This window comes from Nipponia nippon, unplaced genomic scaffold, assembly GCF_047370975.1.
Source record: "Nipponia nippon isolate SJK-2023a ecotype South Korea unplaced genomic scaffold, ASM4737097v1 scaffold_13, whole genome shotgun sequence".
NCBI classification, from domain to species: domain Eukaryota; kingdom Metazoa; phylum Chordata; class Aves; order Pelecaniformes; family Threskiornithidae; genus Nipponia; species Nipponia nippon.
The window spans coordinates 13,357,861-13,379,977 of NW_028262324.1; the positions used below are offsets into that span (position 1 = coordinate 13,357,861).

At 47.9% G+C, this 22,117-nt stretch overlaps 2 protein-coding genes across 7 annotated transcripts; one reads left to right on the top strand and one right to left on the bottom strand.

Annotated features, from left to right (window-relative positions):
* The first annotated feature begins 143 nt into the window (after nucleotides 1-143).
* Nucleotides 144-12,856, top strand: LSM14B (LSM family member 14B). Of its 6 annotated transcripts, none has more exons than XM_087750185.1 (11): nucleotides 149-489; nucleotides 5,033-5,196; nucleotides 5,550-5,685; nucleotides 6,155-6,271; nucleotides 6,446-6,502; nucleotides 8,079-8,249; nucleotides 8,378-8,455; nucleotides 9,489-9,650; nucleotides 9,830-9,983; nucleotides 10,961-11,140; nucleotides 11,500-12,856. In XM_087750185.1, exons 1-10 carry the CDS (start codon nucleotides 177-179, stop codon nucleotides 11,130-11,132), a joined length of 1,524 nt encoding a protein of 507 aa, XP_087606311.1. In that variant the 5' UTR covers nucleotides 149-176; the 3' UTR covers nucleotides 11,133-11,140; nucleotides 11,500-12,856. The 6 variants fall into 6 exon arrangements, with proteins under 6 accessions (XP_087606315.1, XP_087606311.1, XP_087606310.1 ...); XM_087750184.1 differs by having other exon boundaries at nucleotides 151-489; nucleotides 8,375-8,455; XM_087750186.1 differs by lacking the exon at nucleotides 6,446-6,502 and having other exon boundaries at nucleotides 152-489; nucleotides 8,375-8,455.
* Nucleotides 12,857-15,424: 2,568 nt separating this feature from the next.
* Nucleotides 15,425-21,960, bottom strand: PSMA7 (proteasome 20S subunit alpha 7). Its single transcript, XM_087749778.1, has 7 exons — nucleotides 21,719-21,960; nucleotides 20,126-20,252; nucleotides 18,585-18,709; nucleotides 17,154-17,276; nucleotides 16,634-16,753; nucleotides 16,007-16,069; nucleotides 15,425-15,774 (listed from the first exon to the last, which is right to left on the bottom strand). The coding sequence occupies exons 1-7, from the start codon at nucleotides 21,812-21,814 to the stop codon at nucleotides 15,682-15,684; spliced, it is 747 nt and encodes a 248-aa protein (XP_087605904.1). The 5' UTR covers nucleotides 21,815-21,960; the 3' UTR covers nucleotides 15,425-15,681.
* Nucleotides 21,961-22,117: the final 157 nt, after the last annotated feature.

Here is a 22,117-nt window from a genome sequence, read left to right on the forward strand (position 1 = left end):
GCCTCGCCCCGCCCCGCCCCGCCTCGCTCCGCCCCGCCCCGCCCCGCCCGCAGCGCACGTGGCACCCTCGCCTGGGCTGGTCACGTGAGGCAGGCTCCGGGCTTTCCCCCCCCCCCCCCCTCCCCTCCGCGTCTGACCCCGTCTCCCGTCTGGTCAATAGCGGGCGGCGGCGGCGCATGCGCGGAGGGGCCGCAGCACGCCCCCGGCCCGCGCCCCCCCGCCCGTCTCCCTCCGCCCTATATAAGGCGGGCGCGGCGGGGCTCCCGGCTCCGCAGTGTGCGTGGGCGGGCGCGGCGGCTCCGCGCGGCGGTGCGGCGACCCGCGCGGCCTCCTCCCTCCCCTCGGCCCGGCCCAGCGCCGCCGCCGCCATGAGTTCGGGGACCCCCTACATCGGCAGCAAGATCAGCCTGATCTCCAAGGCGCAGATCCGCTATGAGGGCATCCTCTACACCATCGACACCGAGAACTCAACCGTGGCGCTGGCCAAGGGTGAGGCGGCGCGGCGGGGCCCTCCCGGGGAGGGGGGGGGGGTCGGGCCTAAGCTGGCTCTGGCGCCGTCGCCGCGGCCCGGCGCTCGCTGAGGGGACGCGGGGGGCCCGCCCGCCTCGCCCGCCGCCTCCGTCCCCTGAACAATGAGCCCGGCCTGGGCGCACGGCGGCCGGAGCCCGCCCGCCCCGAGGGGGTGCGGGGAGCCGGCGGGGGGCGGCGGGGTTGGAGCCCCGTGGCTTCGGCGCTGCTGGCTTTCCGTGAGTCAGCATTTGGGAGGCCGCTCCGCCACGCGGGGACGGGCCGGGGCCGTGGCGGGGGCTTGCTGTGCCGCCCCGGCGGGGCGGGCAGGGCCCGGGATGCTGGGGAGCCCTTGGTTTTCAGGCGAAGTTCCCAGTCCCCTGAAGAGAAGAAGAGCTGCCAGCCACGCTGGCTCCTCTTGCTATTGTCAGAGCCAGGAAGGTGACGGTCTGCATCGCCGTTCATGGTTTGGTTCCCTTCTCCCGTCTCTACGCCTGGCAGCGTCTGGGTGCTTGGCTTGAGCAGGGCCCCAGGCCAGTGTTGGGGAAAACAGCGTTGCTGCTGATGTGTCTTTGTTCCTTTCGTGATCAATAACTGGACTCTGGTCAGGTGAAGAGGGTGAGAGCTCACGTCCAGAGTGCTGTGGGGTATCTGCCCGTGGGTCTGGCTCTTCCTACCTCGCAGGCTGCTCATCGAGGTTTTGCATCGTTTCTCTGTAGAAATAGTGATCTTTATCTTCTGCTTAAGTGGTGTCATTTGGATTCAGTTGTCACCTGTGCTGGGAGCTCCCATATTTACTCTCAGAAAAACCTGTCCTGTCTTGTGTAGTCTCTCAAACAAGATTTTGTACTGCTTTTAGTGTCCAGCTTGGCTCCTCTAGCTAATGCGCATCAGCTTTTTCTTTCCCTGAGTTTTGTCCTTCCCTGTTCTGGGAAGTGCACACCTTCTTCATTGCCTTCAGCAGCCCATCAGGATTGTCCACAAACCAAACATCTTTTGTTTTGAAAGACTATCTGCTGGCACGTGACGCTGACTTGCCTGGTTCTCAGCTATCCTCAAGGCAGCCTGTGCCACTCTTTATTCAGTATAATGATGTTTATGTGATGTTGGACATGAGTATTTGACACGTATTAGTGCGTATTCTGAAGTTAAAAATGTGAGTTTTCACAAATAGAGTTTTCTCTAGGGACATAGCTGTTTGTTTAAATGTATAAATGGAGCTATCTATGTTAGTATTCCACTCAAAGTAGTTGAGAGGTTGCAGGAAGGATGCAATTCCTTTGCTGTATGTGCAGGGAGGTCTTCACCTTTACCCAGCAGCAAGTAGAAATGGTTTCTCACATAGTTCTGCCTTCCACATAGCACTTGCCACTTCAGAGCTTAAGTGGTGTGTTTCAAAGGCATATGTGATTAAAGTGCTTTATGGTGTGAGAAAGTACATGCTCTGTATAAGATTTCTGGCAGTTCTTGTATTTATTGGTCTCTTAGTGTTCAGTTTTGATGAACTGGAATGCCTAAGAAGTAGTTGTTACAATAGACGGAGAATACGTTTTTCCCCACTTAAAGTGCTGCTCTATAAACTTCGCAGTACAAACCCTGCTTTTCATTTTAGCTCAGAGGGCTTTTTTAAATTTAGAGACTTTATATCAAAATTAGTGTCAGAATTATGAACATAGCAATAATGTTGAAGTCAGTGACAGCAATATCAACCCTGTGCTTAGGAGGGACAGCAGTTTGAAAAACTTGATCTCTGAAGGGTTAGAAGAACCATGAACTACTGACATGCAGTTGAAGTTGTCCACATAGCTAGTAAATTATTATTAAGCCCTAGATGCCACTGTTTAAGGCTCAGACAACTTCAGTATGTAATTTAAGTGCTATTCTCTTTAATTTTTATCCTCCAAGTGATAAAAAAAAAATTCAGATTGAAAGAGACCTTAGGAAGGAATCTGGTTCAGCCTCTTTCTCAAAGCAGGGCTAACTTCAATTGATTTGTATTTGGTTCCTGTTATATCTCAACACATGCACAATATGTTAAACACTAGATAAGGAGATTCCACATGCTTAATTAAGCACTGCAAGAAAGTTTTCTGTCTTGGTAGATGCTAAACTTAAATTGCAAACAAAGGCAGTTTAAGCCTATTACTGTCCTGTTGGCAGTGAACACCAGAAACTTACTCCCCCTTCTGTAGAAGTCTGAAGAAACTGGAGTTTTTGAGCAACAACTATCCACGCAAGCTCTGCTTTCCAGACATCCAGTCACTCTTGTTGGGCATCCTGACCCTTCAGAGGTCTAGCTCAACAGAGCCCCACACGTCAATACAAACTGTATGGTAAAGCACTAGCTGCAGCGTGGTGTAGGATTGATTTCCTGTTCATCTGTAAACAATAGTCATGTAACTTCATGGAGACAGCCCTTCGGACCTCTGCAGAGCCTTAAAGCTGTGCTTTGTGATGTGCCAGAAACCGTTAAACATTTCAAATGCAGGGGCAGGCATGCTTGACTCCCAGAGCCCTTTCAAATGCCCTCGCTGCTGTTTTTGTCTACAACAAGGACATAGTTTCCCACCTTTTTAGTTAGAAACCTTGGGACCGGCCAACGGAGAGGCTGCCTGGACAGCTTTGGGCTTTGCAGGTCATGTGTTTCTCCCCGTGGAAGCTGACAGGCTGATCCCAGTGCTCAGAGAAGATGCGGTGCTTTCCAAGCTAGCCATGGGATTCTGCAGTAGTCCCTGAGTAGCTTCAAGATGTCTCGCCATGAGCTGTGTGCTGTAATAATCTAATCTTGAGCAGGGATATCAGTGGTACGGTTCATGTCTAAAAGGCCACAAGCATTGCTTTCAGTTTATAATCTGCTGCTAGTTGACTAGGTTACAGCTGTAATATGATCAAACAGCAGCTGGAGGTCTAAAATAACTTGGCGAGGTTATATACCCTAGGAACTAACAGAAGACTGTCATTCAAAGGAAGTGACTGACAGCTTGTCCTTGCAGCAGTTAAGATTCCCTTCCAGTTAGGTGTAAGCTGAGGTGCTAAACACCATCGGTGTGACAGGGACAAAGTTTGGCATTGACCTGCTGTACCCGGAGCTTACTGCTCCTTGGGAGCTGACATACGTGTTGAAGAGAGATGAAGACCGCTTGCAGCACTGACTGCTGCTTGGTGGGAGGAACCACCTGGATACAGCTTTTCATCTCCGAGAACAGGACTCTTGATGAGTAGCCCTGTCCACAACTGTCAGCACTCCTAGTTAGTAACAGTGTAGTATACCGGGGATGCTGAACACTGGGATTGAGCGGATCCACCTTTTTGCTGCCCTTTTTCTGGGGAAGCTGTGGTGTCCCCTGTCATCCATGTGACAGGGCTGTCTGTGCTTATATCTTTCCAGCTGTGCAGTGGGCATGGCAGCTGGCTGGCACATGACCACAGACTGTGAGATGGCAGGGGCTTGTGAAAGGTCTGTTAAGGATGTAATTTTGTAAAGGTGCTGCAGGAATTGTGGCATGTCCTGGCAGAGAGGTTGAGTACTTCTGTGGTAACCTGTTAGAAGCAATTGATGCAACTCCAATACAGAATTCTTCTACTGGGAGAAAGCATACATCAAACCAGTACATGCTGGTGCTTATCTGAACTGGCAAAGCCTCACAAAGACAGAAAACAACTAGACTAGGAAACTCGATGAGCTTCTGCAACTTGTGGCTGAAATTTCACGCTTTTGTATGTCGGTGTCTGATGTAACTATGCTACCTATTTTCCTGCACTAACAGTCCAGTAAGTCTGAGTCTGACCTCTTCCTCTTTTTAATGGCTCAAATTAATTTATGCTTCCACCTGGTAGCTGCCCCACAGTCAACTGCAGCTTTTTTCCCCACTCTAATGTGCAACATCACTGGTTAGTACCCGCTCAAGTGTTGTGATAGCTGGGACTCAGTAAAGCTTCAGTAGGCACTGAGGTTTTGGATTTATCACTAAAAGCTTGCCTTGTAGTCAGTGGATATTAATCATAAAACCAGTGGCACAGAGAGAATTTTAATAGGAAGCTCTTGTCATTGATAAAACTCTACCTCTATCTGTATAATAAATATATGAAACCAAAGGTGCAACTTTGAGCTCTAAAGCCTTCTAAGATTTTTCCCCTACTGCTTCACGGGCCTCTCCTGTGGTCTGTTGCAGTTGTCTCAAGCTGAATGCTTACATAGGACGGGGCTGGAGAGGGAGGGGGAATATGGCAGTATAGCACTGTGGGGAAGTCCTCGGTTTTGCAGTAGGAGTCTTCACTCCAGCTGGGCTATGGTCTTTACCTTCACAGCTTGATGTAAACAAAACTGTTTATACAGGCTGCTGAAAAAGTTGGCATTTGAAGGAACAGATGTGTGCGATAAGGAGATTCAGGGTTCTGGAGGTAACCTTTTGTTGTCGTTACTTTTGGCAAGTACTACAAGAGTACTTTTTAATTGCATAAATCTGAACTTAAACAATGCTGCAGTGGTAATACTGGACTAATAGTAATCTTTCTAATGCTAAAGTGCGATCTTTTGGTACTGAAGACCGGCCCACAGACAGACCTGCTCCTCCAAGAGAAGAAATCTATGAATACATTATTTTTCGAGGAAGCGACATCAAAGACATCACTGTCTGTGAACCTCCAAAAGCTCAACATACTCTGCCACAAGATCCTGCCATTGTTCAAGTAAGTTAGCCTGAAGTATTGATCAAAAGCTATGATAAAACATTGGTGATGAAAGACTTGATTTTGGTATAAACTTACGAAAATGAAGGCCAGTAAGTGTCTCCAGGAATCTTCAGATTGAAGCATCCTGAATTTTGTTGTAACGTTTAAAATAGCAGCATTAAAGACTTCAGTCAACAAAAGCCAGAGCTAGTTTATCTAGCGGAGAATGCAGGAAAATCGTAAAAAGGTAAACTAACCCTTCTCAGTATTTACTTAAGCTTTAGTAATGCTGTACATGAAGTAGAGAATCACTGCCAAAGCAAGTTGACTTCTGGACACTGTAAATGGAAATGTGCTTTGTCTTGTTACAGTCTTCACTGGGCTCTGCCTCTACATCATCCTTTCAGCCACATGTGCCTTACAGCCCGTTTAGAGGTATGCCACCTTACAGCCAGCTTGCTGCCAGCTCTTTACTTAGCCAGCAGTATGCAGCTTCGTTAGGTTTAGGTAAGTAAAAACTTTACTTGCTAGAATAAAGGTATGGTCCTTGTATGCAGCTACTGTGAAACCAAGTAACCGTAACTAATATTGAATTCCTTGCCAAGCATCAGGCTGCAGCAAGCAGTGAATAAGTAGTTAACGACTTTGTGCAATGATCTTATTGCAAGGAGGCCTGCGTTTCACTTACACATGCACACAGACTCACAAGAAAGAAACAAACAAACTAAATAGCTAAAGTTTCTTTCTGAAAGTGATGTGAATACCTAACAGTTGAGGCCGGTTAATTTCTAACCTGATGTACCTTACACATACATCACATGTAAAAAGCACTTGTATTCCCAGAGAGGACTGTAAATAAGCTGCTCTAATGCTGTTCTAGAGATTCTTGTATCTCTTTCCAAGTCCTTCAGATGTTTCACTACCTGGTATCTTATCCGTATATCTTTGCTTTCTCTTCTTCCCTCTATCTCTTTAGAGAAATTGGTAAGCCCTCCAGCATCAGCAGCTGCTTCCAGCCCTAGTTCTTCTCCGTCTCCACAACCTGTTTCAGAGCCTGACATGTCTTCAGAGCCCCATCAGCTCTCTTCCAAGGGTAACAGCAGTTTGAGGACTCCAAATATTTGGAAGAACTGCATGGCACTTGCAAACACTCTGTTCTTGTTAACCCCTCCTAGAATGATAGTACTTATATGGGTAATGCTAGTAGAACTAGTTTGTTTTCAGCTATTTTTGCCTTTCATTACATGAAGTATTCTTCCTGTCCTAGAAGTATCAATTAGAGAGACAGGAGAAAGAAAAAGTACAGGACAGCGGATCCTCTTGTGTAAGTATCAGGAGAGGGCTGAGGTTGAGGGATGTTGATGTGCTGCATCCTGTCCAGGAACATGTCACTTTAGAGACTGGGCGAGGAATTATTAGTCTTTCCTGGAAAGCCGAGCACACTGCTTAAATTGCGGGTGGCCTTGCTGTTAGAGACATAGGCTAATAGAAAATTCAGGAGTATTGCTGTAATTGAGGAAATATCAGGATAGATTTCATGCATGATGGGGCATAGTACCTTGTCAAGACTCCCGATTAGTAAAGCATGACTAACAGTAAGCAATTTGAGTTGTGGTAAGCTGAGATAACATAGTTCTGGGTGCTTGCTTCTGTGTGTGAAACTTCTAAAGGAGGTTGAGTAGAGATACTAGACTGACCATCCTCAGAGCAGAGAGACCAGGTGCAGCCTGCATTTAAACATGGTAATTAGTTTCATCTGTTTTTAACTTAAGCATGTATGCTTGTGTTGGCATGAAACTGTTTTTACTTACTCTCTGGTTTTGGCCATCTATCTGTACATACTTTCTCAATATTCTGGCTAAGCTTTGAAACTTTCTCATGTTGAACTTGCACAGCAGCTTTCTCCTACTGAATAATCCTTAGGATACGTTTGTCTTCCTTGCAAGTTTTCCAGGTGTACATTAGCTGGGAAGCTGCATGATGTTCCCTACTGGGTGTCTCTCATGTGGACTTGGGTGACCCAGAAGCGTCAGTGGCTTGGTTTCCGTGTACTCTTCAGCTTTTCACTTTTCTTGCTCTTAAAGTATATTCAGTATATTCTTAAAGTTCGCTTCCAAGCAGTTCTTATGCATAACTACATAAACCTATAGTACTCCAAAACTTCTAATTAAATCTAGAATGCAGTGTTTCTTCTGAAGACTGTCACTTTTTAATATAATTGGTGTAAGGTATACCAAACCATGAAAAGTATTTACATGTTTTGTAGTGTGAATAAATAAGCCTGGATGGAAGAGCAACAGAAGTCTTGGTAACACTTTGGCCTTGACCAAGAAGGAATTTAAAAGGGTAACTTTGAGATCCTGGTCTGGTTTCAGGTTTTCTTTGTCTGAAAGCTAACAATAAGCAGTGAAGTTGAAGGACTGCTAAAAGCGGCTTACAAAATGGGATATAGTTGAGGTGTTTAAGCTTTTGCAGCAAATCTTTTTTGACAAAGTTGGGGAAGCTTTCTTGAGCAGTTTCAAAATGGTGGATTTTTGCTTCAGATTTGAAGTATCGTGTAAAGTAAAATCCTGTATAATCAAGGATACACCTAGAAATTACATTTTACTATAAACTGTCGAAGAGACTGACCTGGCTAGCTTATCTAATGTTGTGTCTAAGTTGACTTAAGAAATAAATGGGTAGATTTCCTGATTTTAAGGCTCTGGATTTGAGAGCCACGACTTGAGTGGCAGTAATGCCTTACCTAGTGTATATGCCACTTAAACATAGCGTGTAATGCTAAACACTCAAGGCTTTGAGTAATTCTTGACAAAATGGTTTCTCCATAGAAGTGGGTAGGGTTTGCATAGTGTTGGCACGTTTTCTGAGAGGCACTTAGTCATTGGGATTTTTTCCAGGTGCTGGCTTTCCTTCTGTTCACCCAGTCCGCAAAAGCCCCATGGTAGAGCAGGCTGTTCAGACTGGCCCAGTTGACAACATGAATTCACAAAAGCCACCCCCAGTGAAAGTAACTCCAGGGGTTCAGCGCAATGGACGGCAGGTTCCACAGGGCAACAGTAAGACAAATGGTATGTACGCACCACTTCATCTTTAAAGTGCTGTTCTGAAGCATTCTTCAAAGGTGCATAGCAAGACTAAACTGTTTTCAGTTTTGTTCTTGTGCTCTTTTATTAAGTTTATCCTTCTTATTCAGTAGATACAGTTCAGGCAGCACCTGTGCCAACCCAAGGACAGGTGAACGATGAAAACAGAAGACCTCAAAGGAGAAGATCTGGTAGGTTAACCTGACACTAAACAGTCGCATTAGCCTATAAAGGCAAATATTGTTAATTTCGGTGAGGGATTATTGGACAGAAGATTGAGAGCAGAATAAAGCTTGATAAGGCTTTGGGCATCCAGAGATGCTCAAATAGATTCTGGAGTCACAGAAGTTCAGAACATTCCAGGGACGGAATTCTAGTGTCTTTTTCTAGAAACCTGAAGGTATGTTATACAAACTGATGCTATGAGTTGGCAGCAGCAACTAGATTTCTCTGAAACTGGAAGTATTTTACTGGGAAGGGCAGCCTGTTTTAAGGATTTCCAGAGCTCTTGTTACTGAGAGAAACTATGGAGCCCTCACTTCCCTAGAGCAGAGGTCTTATCTCAAGACTGCAGTTTAAGCACAGGTCAAAAGAAAGTTAAATTAATTCAGACAGAGATTTCTGCACAAGTGAAATGAGAAAAGGCATGAAACAAAACTTCAGACTCTCCAGTCTTCAAATTAATTTGCCTGAGGGCAGCACTGTAGAAGGGGTTATAGCTTCTCCAAAAAGGAGTTGATGGCTTCTCAGTTGGAAACCAGAAGCTACACAAAGTACAAGCTCCTTTTGTGGGTAGATGAGTCTTGGGTGGATTTTCTGAAACCAGTGACCTGTTCCTCTTCACCATCATGACAGGTTTGTAGACTGTTTGTCTACCATGCTTGCAGATGAATAGCAGCCAGAAAAGATAAGCTTTCCCCACTTCTCTCAGCTTTTCTTGGTGTAGTACTTGCTCTGATTTCCTCTCCTCACACTGGAAGGAAAGTTGGGTATACTCTGTGTTAACGGTAAGACTGACATCCAGGAATGCTGTTCAGAAAGTTAAAGTATTGCTGTAATATGTCTTCTACAGCCAAGTTCAGAAATTTCTTTCAAAGAGGTGTGGCCTAACCGCAGGACTGGAAGCCAGAAACTCCTGAGTTGTAACCCCGGTTTCCTCTGGTCTTGAGCAAGTCATTTAACCTCCCTGTGCATTACCAAGTGTTTAAACTCTCCTGCTTTCAGGAAACAGGAGAACCAGAAACCGTTCTAGGGGACAAAACAGACCAGCTACTGTGAAGGAAAATACAATAAAGTTTGAAGGCGACTTTGACTTTGAAAGTGCAAATGCACAATTCAACAGAGAGGAACTTGATAAAGAATTCAAGAAGAAACTAAACTTTAAAGGTTTGTGACTTCATTAAATATGAATTGCTGAGCTAGTAGTAAACACTGCATAGACAAACTTGTTCTGAGAAACTGCATGATTACATGTGGCAGCATCTCAAATCTTGTTTGAGGGAGCAAGAGAACAGATGGCTCTTCAGTATGCATCAAGGAAGTGTAATACGTTTTATTATCTTCAGATGACAAAGCAGAGACGGGGGAAGAAAAAGGGGACCCTGGAGTGGCAACTCAAAACAATGACGGTAAAGCAGAGGAGGATCTTCTGGGACCCAACTGCTATTATGATAAATCCAAGTCTTTCTTTGACAACATTTCTTCAGAACTGAAATCTAGGTGAGTATTTCTTGCCTTTTTAATGCAATTTTAGGCATAGAATTCTAGACATAATCTATGTCACATGGTTTAATTCTTTAAAAATCTTAGAATGCAAGAAAGTTAGCAGAACAGTCTTTAGAAGGGAGTATTGCCGTACATTTGGTGGCTCACGAGTGATATGAACCAAGCTTCAGGCAGTGGGATCAAACAAAAAGCAAGGATTTCAGCTGATACTGATACACGTGCCTAAACTATCGTACAGGAATTTCCAGTTCTGTTTCCCAGTACTGACTTTGAACCCATTGATTTTAAACAAATTGCTTATCATTTGTGGGAGGAGGCATCAGGGTCATGCTGTGCTGAGGATGGCGCAAGTCACAGACGGGAGCAAGCTAAGCCTGGAGCTTGGGCGGAGAGGAGGTCAGGTCTGTCTGAGGAAATGCATTAAATTAAATGTTGGGAATATTAAAAGAAAGCTTCATCTTTTGCTGCTGACACTGATGTTGCCAACTGCCTGGTGAAGTGTCAGTATGTGAAATTCCCTTGGAAACGTTTCTGCTTCCCTCCAAGTGCCCGCTGTACGGTGTCCAGGGCTAGGCAGGCTCTGCTGAGCAAGGAACACGCTGGGGCTGTGGAGCTACCTCAGCAGCAGTCTGCTGAACCTCAGGTGCGACAGGGTTTCCCAGGCTTCTGCAGAGGCTTCTATGGAATCAAGAGTTTGTTTTTCAAGAAAACAAGACAGTTTGAAATGCTAGTGAGACCCTGTCCAGCCCTTTTCTAGGCCCATCGTTAGTTTTTCAGTATGAAAGTAGCTTACAGAAGCCAACAGCTGCCACTTCCAAGTCCACGCTTAGCAAGGAATTGAGTTAGTGAGCGTGTGTACGCTGCAGCTTGTCCTTGTTGCAGTGCAGTTCAACAGAATAGGGTGCTTGAAGCTTCCTAGCTAAGGGAGTTGGTGGTTATTTAACGTTCAATCTGAATGCAGTCTTGTTCAGTTCCAGGCGTACCACGTGGGCTGAAGAAAGGAAGCTCAATACAGAGACATTCGGAGTGTCTGGACGGTTCCTTCGTGGCCGCAGCTTTCATGGTGGATTTCGAGGCGGAAGGGGCAGCGGAGCAGCAAGGCGAAACCAGACCACTCACAGAGCTGGTACTGGCAGAGTGTAACTTCAGAGGCAAGTTTTTTTTAGCAAGAATAAATACTCTCTCTGAGCCAGGTTTGTCTCTTACTCCTTCCCTGAGCTGTCTGTGCAACCTCTTTTGCATCTCATGGATGTATCAAGAACTGTTCCTTATTGTATCTGATGTATCATTGGATGCGGTAGAAGGAAATATGAGCGGTTTTAACGTGTTGACTGTTCCGCTGATGTCTCGGGCTAGCCGCCTGGCTGAGAAAGCAAGAGCTGCTTGGCTGAGCTCAGGCTCTAGCTCCGCATTTCAGTTGGTACATGGGTGTGAACTTTGCTGATTTTCTTTTTCTTGGAAGAAGATCCCTGTAATACCAAATCTAATTCTACCTCTTTTTCTTGAACAGGTTCTAACATCTCTCCCGAGAGGATGAAACTGTATATAGAAAGAAAACCACCAACTGCTGCACTGTTGTGGGAAAATGGTTCATATTGTTTACTGTCTCAGCTCAAGCAACAGAACTTCATGTACTACTGCTTATATTCTGGACTTGTTTTGGACCAGCAACTGTCAGCTGGAATATCCTTTGGAAGAGGGAATGTGTTCAGGGGTACCTTCTTCAGGGTGTCTTTTTTGTTTGTGTTCCGTTTTTTTTTTTTTTAAGTGCAGACTAACGTACATGGTTCTTCTTTCTGGGTCTCTCAAAGGCTGCTATAGTCTAAGCTTAAAGTCAGACTCCTTTTCTGAACCCTGAAGAAGATAAATCATGTTGTTTTAACATGGAACCAAAGCTCACTTGAAATAAACCAGCTATTATTTGTTTGTTCTGAGTAGCCAAATGGATTCTTTGGTGCTGCTGGTCTCGCTGTTCTCAGCAGCAGGTGTGGAGTAGCACTTGGTATCTGGAAGAACGGATTCCTGGTGCTGAGGAGTTATGTATATTGTCACTTGGGAGTACTGGATTGTTGATCATGTAGTAGCGTAAATGTACAACTGTTTGTCGGCTGGTACTAACGTGGAGGTGCTGCAGGTTTACACAGAAGCGTGACTCTCCCTCGAGCTGAAGGGTGCTGGGCGCTCCTCGGGGGCTCGGAGCTCCTTACGGGGTCGGGGCAGCGCGGGGGGACAGCGCGCTGTGCCCTCGTGGGACAGGAGCCGCAAGCGTCTCCGCTCGTGCGCTCGGAACGGAGAGGTTTTGGCAGCAGTTGGCTGGCTGGGAAGGAGACCCGAAGCTCTGCCGCCTGCCTCGGTTTGTGCCTCGCTCGTGGGCAGTGCCAAACGCAAACAGTTCTCTGTACACTAGTAGGCTGTGGTGGAACACTATGGAATGTTTTCATTAAACTAGGTTTGGGAGTCCATATAATGAAGCTTAACAGATGGGCATGTTAAATTTGTTCTCTCTATACCCTCCCTACTGTAAATAGTTTAGTTGTTTTTCTTTTGTTTTTAAAAATCTGTATGTGGGGAGAGGGGCTGGGAGGGGGGTTACATTTGTTTGCATGAGTAAGTGGGGTAAATTGCTATAGGCATGTGTCCCTTCTTCGGTTGGTAGGGAAATCTGTTGAAAAAGCACCTTGATGACTGAACCCCTTACATAGCTAGAATTTTTTAGTTATGCATTGACCTAGGTTACTGTAAAAGCTTGGATTTATTTTTGTAGGACTTCATTGCGAAGAATTAGAACATAGCAGTGGGGCTGCTCTTTTGGGGTAATGTAAATTGTAATTATAATAAACATGTAAATGTTTCATGTTTCCCTCCTACTTTGGTCTGTACATAGCTCGGTGACGTCGGCCCATACAGCTTCTCCCGTGCCTCTCCTAGCAGCGCTCACACCTAGGCCAGAGAAAACCGCGCTGGAAAGCGTTACACGGCATTTGAAACGGGCTTAAAAACCCCAACGCAGGCACTGAGCCCTTGTTCTGTTCCCGAGCTCCTCTGTTCCAGCCTCCTGGTGAGGAGTGGGTGCGATCAGCGTTCCCGCTGCCCAGGCCCCCTCAGTGGGCGCCTCCCAGTGCCTGGCGCAGCCCCGGTCCCTGGGCTGGCGGGGCTTAACTGGAGCTTGTTTTGGGTGGCAGCACTGCTGGGGCAGCAGCCACAAATGGGCTCGTACCAGCCAAACGGTGCGTGCTCAAACAGCTTCCTTGGAAGCTGCTGCAAGCCTCCAATTTCTCCACTGGCAAAACAGCCAGCGTGACATTGAGTGCGAGGGTGGCATTGCGCTGCCGGAGTCAGCTGACCGTCTGAGGTGGCTGTGGCAAAACGAGGCATCGTCATTAACTTCTGCGTAAGGATGCCGTTATTTGAAGGCAGCAATTCCCCTTGTTCCTACAGAAAGCCTCCGCTCTAACACACGACCCAGGCGTTCCTACTGCCACCCCTGAAGTTGCTGTACCAGGGATGTGCCTTAGCCTCTCGGCGCTGGGCACGGTGCCTGGCTCACTCTGGTGTGGGGGGCTGACGGCTGCGGCTCGGCCCCTGGGCTAGCGAAGCGCCAGCTCTGCTCCCGCAGGAGCGCTTGTTCCCCTGCGACCTGGGGCAGCCGGGGGCTCTGCTGCAGCCCTGTCGGCTTCCGGGGGGGGATTCCCCACAGGAGGGGAGGATGGTGGCGACTTAGGTGAGGAACCAAACACAGCTCTTGTAGCTGCGAAATTCCGCGCCAAGGACTGATAAAGGAACGGCCCCTGTATCCCAGCAGCTCGCTTCTGTGGGCTGAAGGAGCGTCCTGCAGCTTTCCTGTCCTTGATTCCGCTGCGATGCTCTGCCCACACCCTGCTTCACAGTGCTCGGACGCAGCCGCGCTGTGCTGCGCGCAGCTGGGGAGCGTGAGGGCTGAGGGGCCCTGGGGTGGGGGTGCTGTAGCCAAGCTCCCTCCTGCAGGGTCCTGGGGCCCTTCCAGCTTTAGGCCTGTAAAACCGCGCGCTAGCTGTCAACAGCAGGCTGAGGAGCTGCTTTCATGGATAGAAACAGGGAAATGCGACAATCGCGTGGCACCTATTGCTATTGCAAGCAGGTGCTGGGTCCTGCGGGTCAGGGCTGTGGGCGGGAGAGGCCCGAGGCTGAGGTGGGAAAAGCCACTGTCAAGCAGCGCAGCCACGGGTGCCCAACTTCCCCTTCCCTGAAAGCCGGAGCAGAGATGCCCTTAGGAATACAGACAGGACGGACAAAGCCTTTTGTTGTTGTGCTTAACTTCAGGGTTGTGCTGAAAGATAAGCAAGGCCCCAGCAATAAAAAGTACAATTTTTAACATGGAGACGGGGAGGAGGACAGGGCCGGTGTCAGTCCTGTTCACCGCTGCGTGAGGGACGGGAGGCCCCGCTGTTCCGTACCCGCCGTGGTTCGAGCCCCTCTGGGCCAGCGGCAGCCGGAGCAGGGCCTCCTGCCCCTTTCCCCCCTCTCCATGTGGCAAAGGGAGAGCCGTCCCGCGAGCGGTCCTGCCAGCCGCCGCGCAGGGCAGAGACACTGACCGCAGATGAGTCAGCTGGAAAGAGCTTTTCAACGGCCAGCACCGCAGCGTGGAGGTGCCACAAGGCAAATACCTCTCTGAAACAAACGCCCTCCTCCCAGCCCCTTTGGGCCAGTTTTACACCATCGCAGTACGCCGTTGTCACCTGCCACCCTCAAGTTCATCTATTTCTAAGTTTATTACGTTATCCACGTTAACACGCAGATCCTGCCTCTCGAGAGCAACGTGGCTGTGGCGTGCAGCAGCAGCTCTCCGTGCCCCCTGCGGCACCCGAGCGATCTCCCGGGGCCGAAGGGAAGGGAGAAGTGGCTCACACTGGCGCTGGGACCGGGACCAAACAGGCTCTGCCAGAAGTAGAGCTAAACCCAGCTCCCGTGGGTAAGGGGCACGGAGGAAGCAGCGTGAGGGTAAATGCAAAAGGAGAAACTGGACCCTGGACCCGAGCTTTATGGTTCAGCTGCTGTATGTAACATTTGGTGTGGTTATTTTTAGCGTTAGGAAGCGACTGGGCTATAAATCCCCTAGTGGGCGATCACAACAGCAACGCTTTATTCTGAACCCGATGAATCATGCACCGCGTCCCACCCCTCCGCTGCGAGGAGCCCCCCGCAACGCTCCCTGCTCCTGCTGGCCTCCCAAAACGCGACCCCCGACACCTCCGCGCCGCCCTTCGCGGGCAGCGCCAGGCTTACGGCCAGGCCCCTACACTTGAAGATGGTTGTTAGGGAAGAAAAAGCATAATTCTGTCTTAGTTATGTTCTGTTGAGGTCATAACACAACACTTGAGACAGCTACTAAAAAAAAAAACAAAAAACAACCAGCTAACAACTGAGTGTGGGAGAGAATCATTAAACCATCTGAAGTGTCCAAGGAAAAAAAGGCAAAGTCTTTGTTCTTTAATGGGTCACAACTGCTGTTTTGTAGCCAACCAAACAAGCCCAGGTAATTAAAATCCAAGACAGATCTCTTTTAAAATAACAGCTTTAAAAAAAAAATCAGTAGGTTTATTGTAGGTCTCAAGAGGGGCACAGTATGAGTAAGTGGAATGCCTACATGTTGAATATACAGAACAACCCAGCACTTGAATTAAAAAGCAGCAGCTAAGCAGTTGCATTTCATTCATCATGATGTTTTCTTCTGTTTCTTCTTTTCATTTTCTTCCTTTTCTTTTTCAATTTCAGCAACATACTTCTCAATTTCTTCAGGGTTTAGGATCTAAAACACAAACACAGGTGACCCTCGAGACACAACTTAGTGGCTTTTGTTTAAGCAATTCCAGTTCTGACAGGGAAAGTTAACTGGTATTTACAGAGCAGACACAACAGCGTTCCTTGGCCACTGATAATCGGCAGAAGTATTTGCCAGGGCAGAATGCGAGATTAAGGGCTGGAAGCTAAGGCAGACCAACAAGGACGGGTATCGGAGAAAAGCAAAACAAAGCCCTCACCTTCAGCGGCTGTTCTCGCCTCATAACCGCCAGCTCGATGTTCTTCCCACCAGACTGCACGACCTTAACGGGAGTTAGAGGCAGGCATTAGGAGCGCGTCCGTTCATTAATTCTAACACCCCGTTCCGGGCCTTCTTCGGAGAAGAGAGGGGTGGGAGTATTTCGCTCATTGGCTCTAAGCTCTCAACTCCAGCAGCAGTCTAACTCTCAAATAATAAGGGTCTTCCCTCTGGCGTCAGCGCGCTCGGTGGCTGGCGAAGAACACCTCGTTTCCACCATCTGGCTTTTGCTATTTTCTGTATCTTAAACTTCGATAAAAAAGCACAACATTCTGCATATGGTTTAGCACATCGTTGGTGCGTTTGTTTTTACGCCCAGAACTGAAGTCTGTTTTCCTCCTCAGAGAACTGCTACTGAGTTCTTCTGTGTAAGCTACAGAAACCGGTACCTGGAATATTCTCAACCTTGAGTTTACTCCCACACGTATGGGCTACGACGAAGAGTTTTCACAGATCCTTTCACAGAAAATCCTCGTGCGCGTCACGGGAAAGCAAACGTACTCACGTTTACGAGGTTAATCCGGACGTACAGTGAGAAGTCACACAAGGGATTTGAAACAAGACTCACCTCAAGAAGAGCCTTGATGACAAGTTTGATGGTGAGATCATCCGTTTCAATGGCTTCATCGGTGTAGTTTTTCTCCAGAAATTCACGCACAGATTTGGCTCCTCTGCCAATGGCGTTAGCCTGGAAACATCGAGGGGAAAAAAGGTAGTTCAGAATGGAAGTTCAGAAAAGACTTCATTTACAGAATAAGCAAGAAATAAGAGTTGCGCAATTATGTAATCTGAAACTGTTCTGTGATCACCGTGTATTTTTCAGGAGACCGAACAGGTTACTGCCCAAATGTCACACAAAAGTCACCTGTCAGGCACAGGTGGTTTTTTGGAAAACAGGACAACGTCTCCCCAGGAAAGCTGAACTGCAGACTGCCATTCTCAGTAAATGTGACCATTAAGGATTTTTGCAGCTGTGAGCCAGCATCCCCTGGCCAATGAGATCTCCTTTCCACAGCAGTCTCTCTTTAAAGGAGACATAAACTCACAAATATTTCGTTACTTCTCCACAAGAGACAGAATCACCTCACCTTCCAAGCGTGGTATGTACCAGAGGGATCGGTCTGGTACAGCCGGGGGGTTCCATCAAAGTCAAATCCCACGATGAGAGCAGAGATACCAAAAGGTCTGCGGCCGTTGCTCTGTGTGTACCTCTGATCAGAAAGAAGAGACACTTATTTCAGAAGCCGTTCGAAAAACACTTTTAGAGGGGAAAGCAGACAGCGTAGAAATTCCAACCAGAAGAGGCACCAGAAATATTTTTAGCGGGCTCTCTTACCAATCTACCGGTTGAAGTTAGGATTCCGTGTCTTACAGGAGACCACAAGCAAGGCAAGTAAGAGGCGGTTATTGTTCAACCCCTGTTCCCGACACCCACTGAAGTTTGCTGCACGATTACAGCTGCCGGGAAGGATCCCTCTCGGCTGGGCGGCGCTGAGAGGCAGAGCACGCCCAGCCTGCGAGCCCAGGCGCAGCGCTCTGCTTTGACAAGGATGCTTGGGAAGCCAAGAAGAGGATGATGGCACCTGAACACGAAGTCAGTTTTCACCAACGATTTGCAACCATTCCGTTAGAAAGCACGGCACCCTCTGCGGCCACGAGCCGGCTGGAGGAAAGCCCGTGTCGCAGCCCTCCTGCTGACACCGGCTTAGCAAAGCCGTCGCCACGTCACACACCAGAAGTGCCCACGATCGAGGAGGCCTGACGCCAGCAGCGGTACGCAGCGGGAATACTGCGTGAGATTCGTGGTTTGTTACAGTTTGAGAGAAATCAGGAATGTGCCGGAATGAGACACAAACGTGAGATTACTGTAAAGGAACGCAGCGGAACTTTGGAAAGTGGTATTCTGCTCTGGCAGGCCAGGGATCGTTACAAGAATTACACAATTATCATCAGCGCTGTACTAAAACATGTCTGTGTGTAACTAAGACTTTCTAATCCCCACTAGTTGCTGAAAATCAGTTTAATACACTGGCAAATCAGTAATTTTATCACAGAATGCAGTTGGGCCTATTTTGACACTGTAATTCATTTTAAATTCATGAATACCAGATGTAAAATATATTAAGTACTGCACGGATTTGCTGCCCTCTTACCCCTCCCTGCAATGGCTTAGTACGAGGGAAAACGAACAGGAGCCATGAAGACGTTTTGACAATAACACAGCACCATTGTTAGGAGAGTGAATTAGAGCTATCGATTAGCAGAGTGTTCCTAAAGATATCACAAATGTAGTTATGCAGTCCTTACAAATACTAATTAATTTCTTCACCTGTGGAAAAAAAGCCCAAACAATAATCAATCCTCCTTTTCTATTACTACATCCCTATTTCCAATGAACACCCGCAATGTGTTTTGTTACGCTGATTTTTACCAGCTGAGTAGAACAAGGCCAGGACAGACACTTCACAGGCTCAGTTCACCAGGACGTATTTTAAGCATCTCTGTGCGGTCCCACATACCTGCTTCAGACTAGCGATGTAACGCGTGATGTACTCCACGGTGACAGGATCCTCCACTGTGAGTCTGTGGCTTTGACACTCCACACGAGCTCTATTTATAACTATTCTGGCATCAGCCGTCAGCCCTGAAATGACAGCGTATTCTCAGCTTCATGCTTCGTACAGCATGCACAAGTAAAACAACTAGTCTTGCCCCAACAGGCTCACAAGGTCAGCGTCAACAGCACTGAAAAAAGCAAATGAGAGATCCCACTTTCTCAGGTTTGCTGGGCAAGAACAGCATTTTTAAGGCAACAGAAAGAAGCTAATGTACCAAAATAAGGAGAGGATTCAGTTCACAACTTTCGTGTTTGTGAGTAAGGTAACACATGCAATTCTGACCCAGGTAAGCGGAATATTACTGACAGACTGACAGCGTTCCATCCAACAGCAAATTAGCAAAGCAATCTCAATTCTCACACGTGTTGGTTTTATTTCGTATGCAGACCCCTAACTATAAGCCAGCTTTATCTGCGCAGCAAATCTTGTCTAGTTGATGAGGCTAGAGCAGCATGATGTTAGTTGACAAAAATGAGTATGACCCTTTGAAAAAAAAATTAGAGAAACTTATTTCTTATTTCTTATTTCTTATTTTACTTTTTAGCGACATGATGTCAACTGACAGCTTTGGTTTATTCGAGAACTTTTCTTTAAGCTTGTGAACCCACCTGCACATATCACAACCCTTAGCTAAGGCAGCAAGGCAGCAGAAGTAGCTGAGCCTATCACTCCTGCGCACCAAATCTAAACCCCATTATTTTTGCCGGTTAAATCAGATCTCCCCTTAAAGCATTACTAACACTGACACAAAGATTCTAAACTACTTGAAGAGAGAAGAAACCTTCTGAAATACGTTTTCTCCCAATTTATGTCGTTTTCTTTAACTTTCACGCCTCCTGTGTAAGATTTGAACAATGGAAATGAAGGCATTTGGAACAGAAAGAATGTGGAACTAGAGTATTTACACTTCAAATCCAGAGCTGTTTATTCAGGAGGAGTCTTTTGAACTAGAACAGAGGAGATTTTTCTTTGTTTTATTCAAGACTGCAAAATTTAGCTTTTTTGGCTTGACGCATGTGGGAAAAGGTCCCCGTAACTGACAAATGTCTCTTATAGCTCCTGTGATACATATTAAGTATTTTATATATAATATATAAAACATATTAACTAAATACACAGAAAAATGTAAATACATGTATTTAAACAGCGTATATGTGTACCTGTGCCAATGACACATCAGTTCTCAGTCTTCATCCTCACATTAAACCTAGAGGACCTTATTAACTTCAACACTTATTTCCTCTCATTAGATCACTGGCTCGCTCTCTATATTTATCCATACAGTAGGCTACTCTTATTTAAAAAAGAATAAGCAACCGTAGAAATACACTCCTTTCCCACAGTCCTCAGCCAGTCGCGCTAAGTATTTTATGTTCTCAGAATCCATAAACATACCCACAGGTGCTCCAGTAACTGCCAAAAACCCCGAAGGGATCATATACCTGCAAAAGCCATGCAGACATTGTCATCGAGAGCACAGATCTTCCGCACAGTTCTTTCATCCTGAAGTTTTGCCACAGACTTCTTTTCCACACCAAGAACAACAATATCTTTCCCTCTTACTCCAACCTTCAATGCATTAAGAGAAAAAGAAAAAAGTTAAGCTAGGCCCCAAAAACCCAGCAGTTGCAGACTTCACTGAAATGAGTAGAAAAAAACAAGCACACACAACAACCCCATGTTGTAAGCATGATTCCAACTTGAAGTCAGTATTTGATTGCCTATTGCCACAAACTGGAGGAGGACTGATGCAACAAAAATTGCATTAGATTCCAGGGTGCAGTTTCATAATCAGCTTATACCAATTTAAATCCGTACGGCTCCCAAGAGAGATATTCCCACTTCTCTTACCACCTGTGTTTTCCCCGATACCAGCATTTGTGTTTCTGCAGCCACAGAAGTGGGATCAACAACAAAACTACCACTACAACTAGTCCACTGGTATTGCTCAAGTCAGAACCCAAAACACGTAAGATTAGACCAAGCAAAATCTACAAGCAGCCTGTCAGTAGGTTGTTTCCTTAATGTCCTAATTCGTACTTTGAATATACCTTCTCCAACATCAGGGAGGGGGGAAAAAAAAAGTTGGCCTTTCACACGCATTCCCACTGCTTCTCATAGGGTGATGGGAATATTTTTTTCTTATGGAGTGGCCCCCGCTGTTATTGTGTTACAGATGTTTCCGAAAACATTAAACTCAACCAACTGCTCGACCAGACAGAGGTAGATTATATTAGATGTTAGTACTACTTTTACAGTATTTTTCACTTCTGGAAAAAAGACAAAAAAAGAGCCTATCTGGCACTAAGTCTTCTTTCATTTATTCCTATCCCAAAGGCAATAAATGTTCTTCCAGGTATTTTGTTATTTGGGAATTAATACTTTTCCCCCCGCCCCCAAATGAAAAAACCCTTCATTGAGCAAAAGCTTGGGACAACGGGAAGCTCGGAGCCAGACAGCTCCTTCTACATGCCTTTCCTGACAGGCTTCCCACCCCACCGGGAATCCGCATTTCGCAGAACAACGAAGGAGCTCGCTGCCCTGCTGCGGGTGCCCGGCAGCTCCGCTCCCGCAGCGGGGCAGGGGGCGGCCCCGCCGGCGCGGCCCGGGGGCTGCGGGCCGAGGAGCGCCATGGCCGCCCGGGACCCGCCAGCACCGGGCCGCACGTTCCGCGTCTCGATGCAAAAACCTCCAGCACCCCCCCGCCAAAGCCACAGTAACGGCCTGAAACGGAGCCCGAGCTTCACAGGCAGCGCGCCTTGCGCTCTGAGGAAAACGGCGATTTTTAAGGCAGCTCCATAAATCCCGTGTTTAGCCCGAACGCCGCTGCTGCGGCCTCGGGGCACCTCTCCGGAGGCAGATCACGCTCCCCGCCCCCGACCACCCTTCCCCGCAAGGCCGGCGCCACTCGTGCCGTGGGCCCGGCAGGCCGGGGAGCGCGGCGAGGGGCAGGCCGCATCCCGGGCCTTCCCTCACAGCGAGCCCCGCCGGCCCGGCCCGGCCCGGCCGCCCCCCCCCGCCCTGCGCTCACTCACCGCGGTGGAGCCCTTCTTCACCGCCTCCTGGGCGTACTCCACCTGGAAGAGGTGCCCGTCCGGGGAGAAGACGGTGATGGCGCGGTCGTAGCTCATGGCTGCCGCCCGTGCCTCCCCGCGGGGCCGGAACCAGCCGCCTCCCTCAAAACCGCACACTCATCCCCGCCCGCCGCTTCCGGAGCGCCGCGCCATCCCTGCGCCAACTGCGTACGCCGCGCGCCCCGCAGCCCGGCGCGGAGGGGCGGGGAGGCGGGGCCCCGTCTACGCTCTTGGCGTTAGGGAGCCCGCGCTACGCACCCGGCGTAAGCGGCCGCCTCCCCTCCCCTCCCCGCGCTGGCGCACTTGGCGTACGCCCTACGCAGTTGGCGCAGCCGGCGGCCGCTGGCGGAGGCAGGAGCC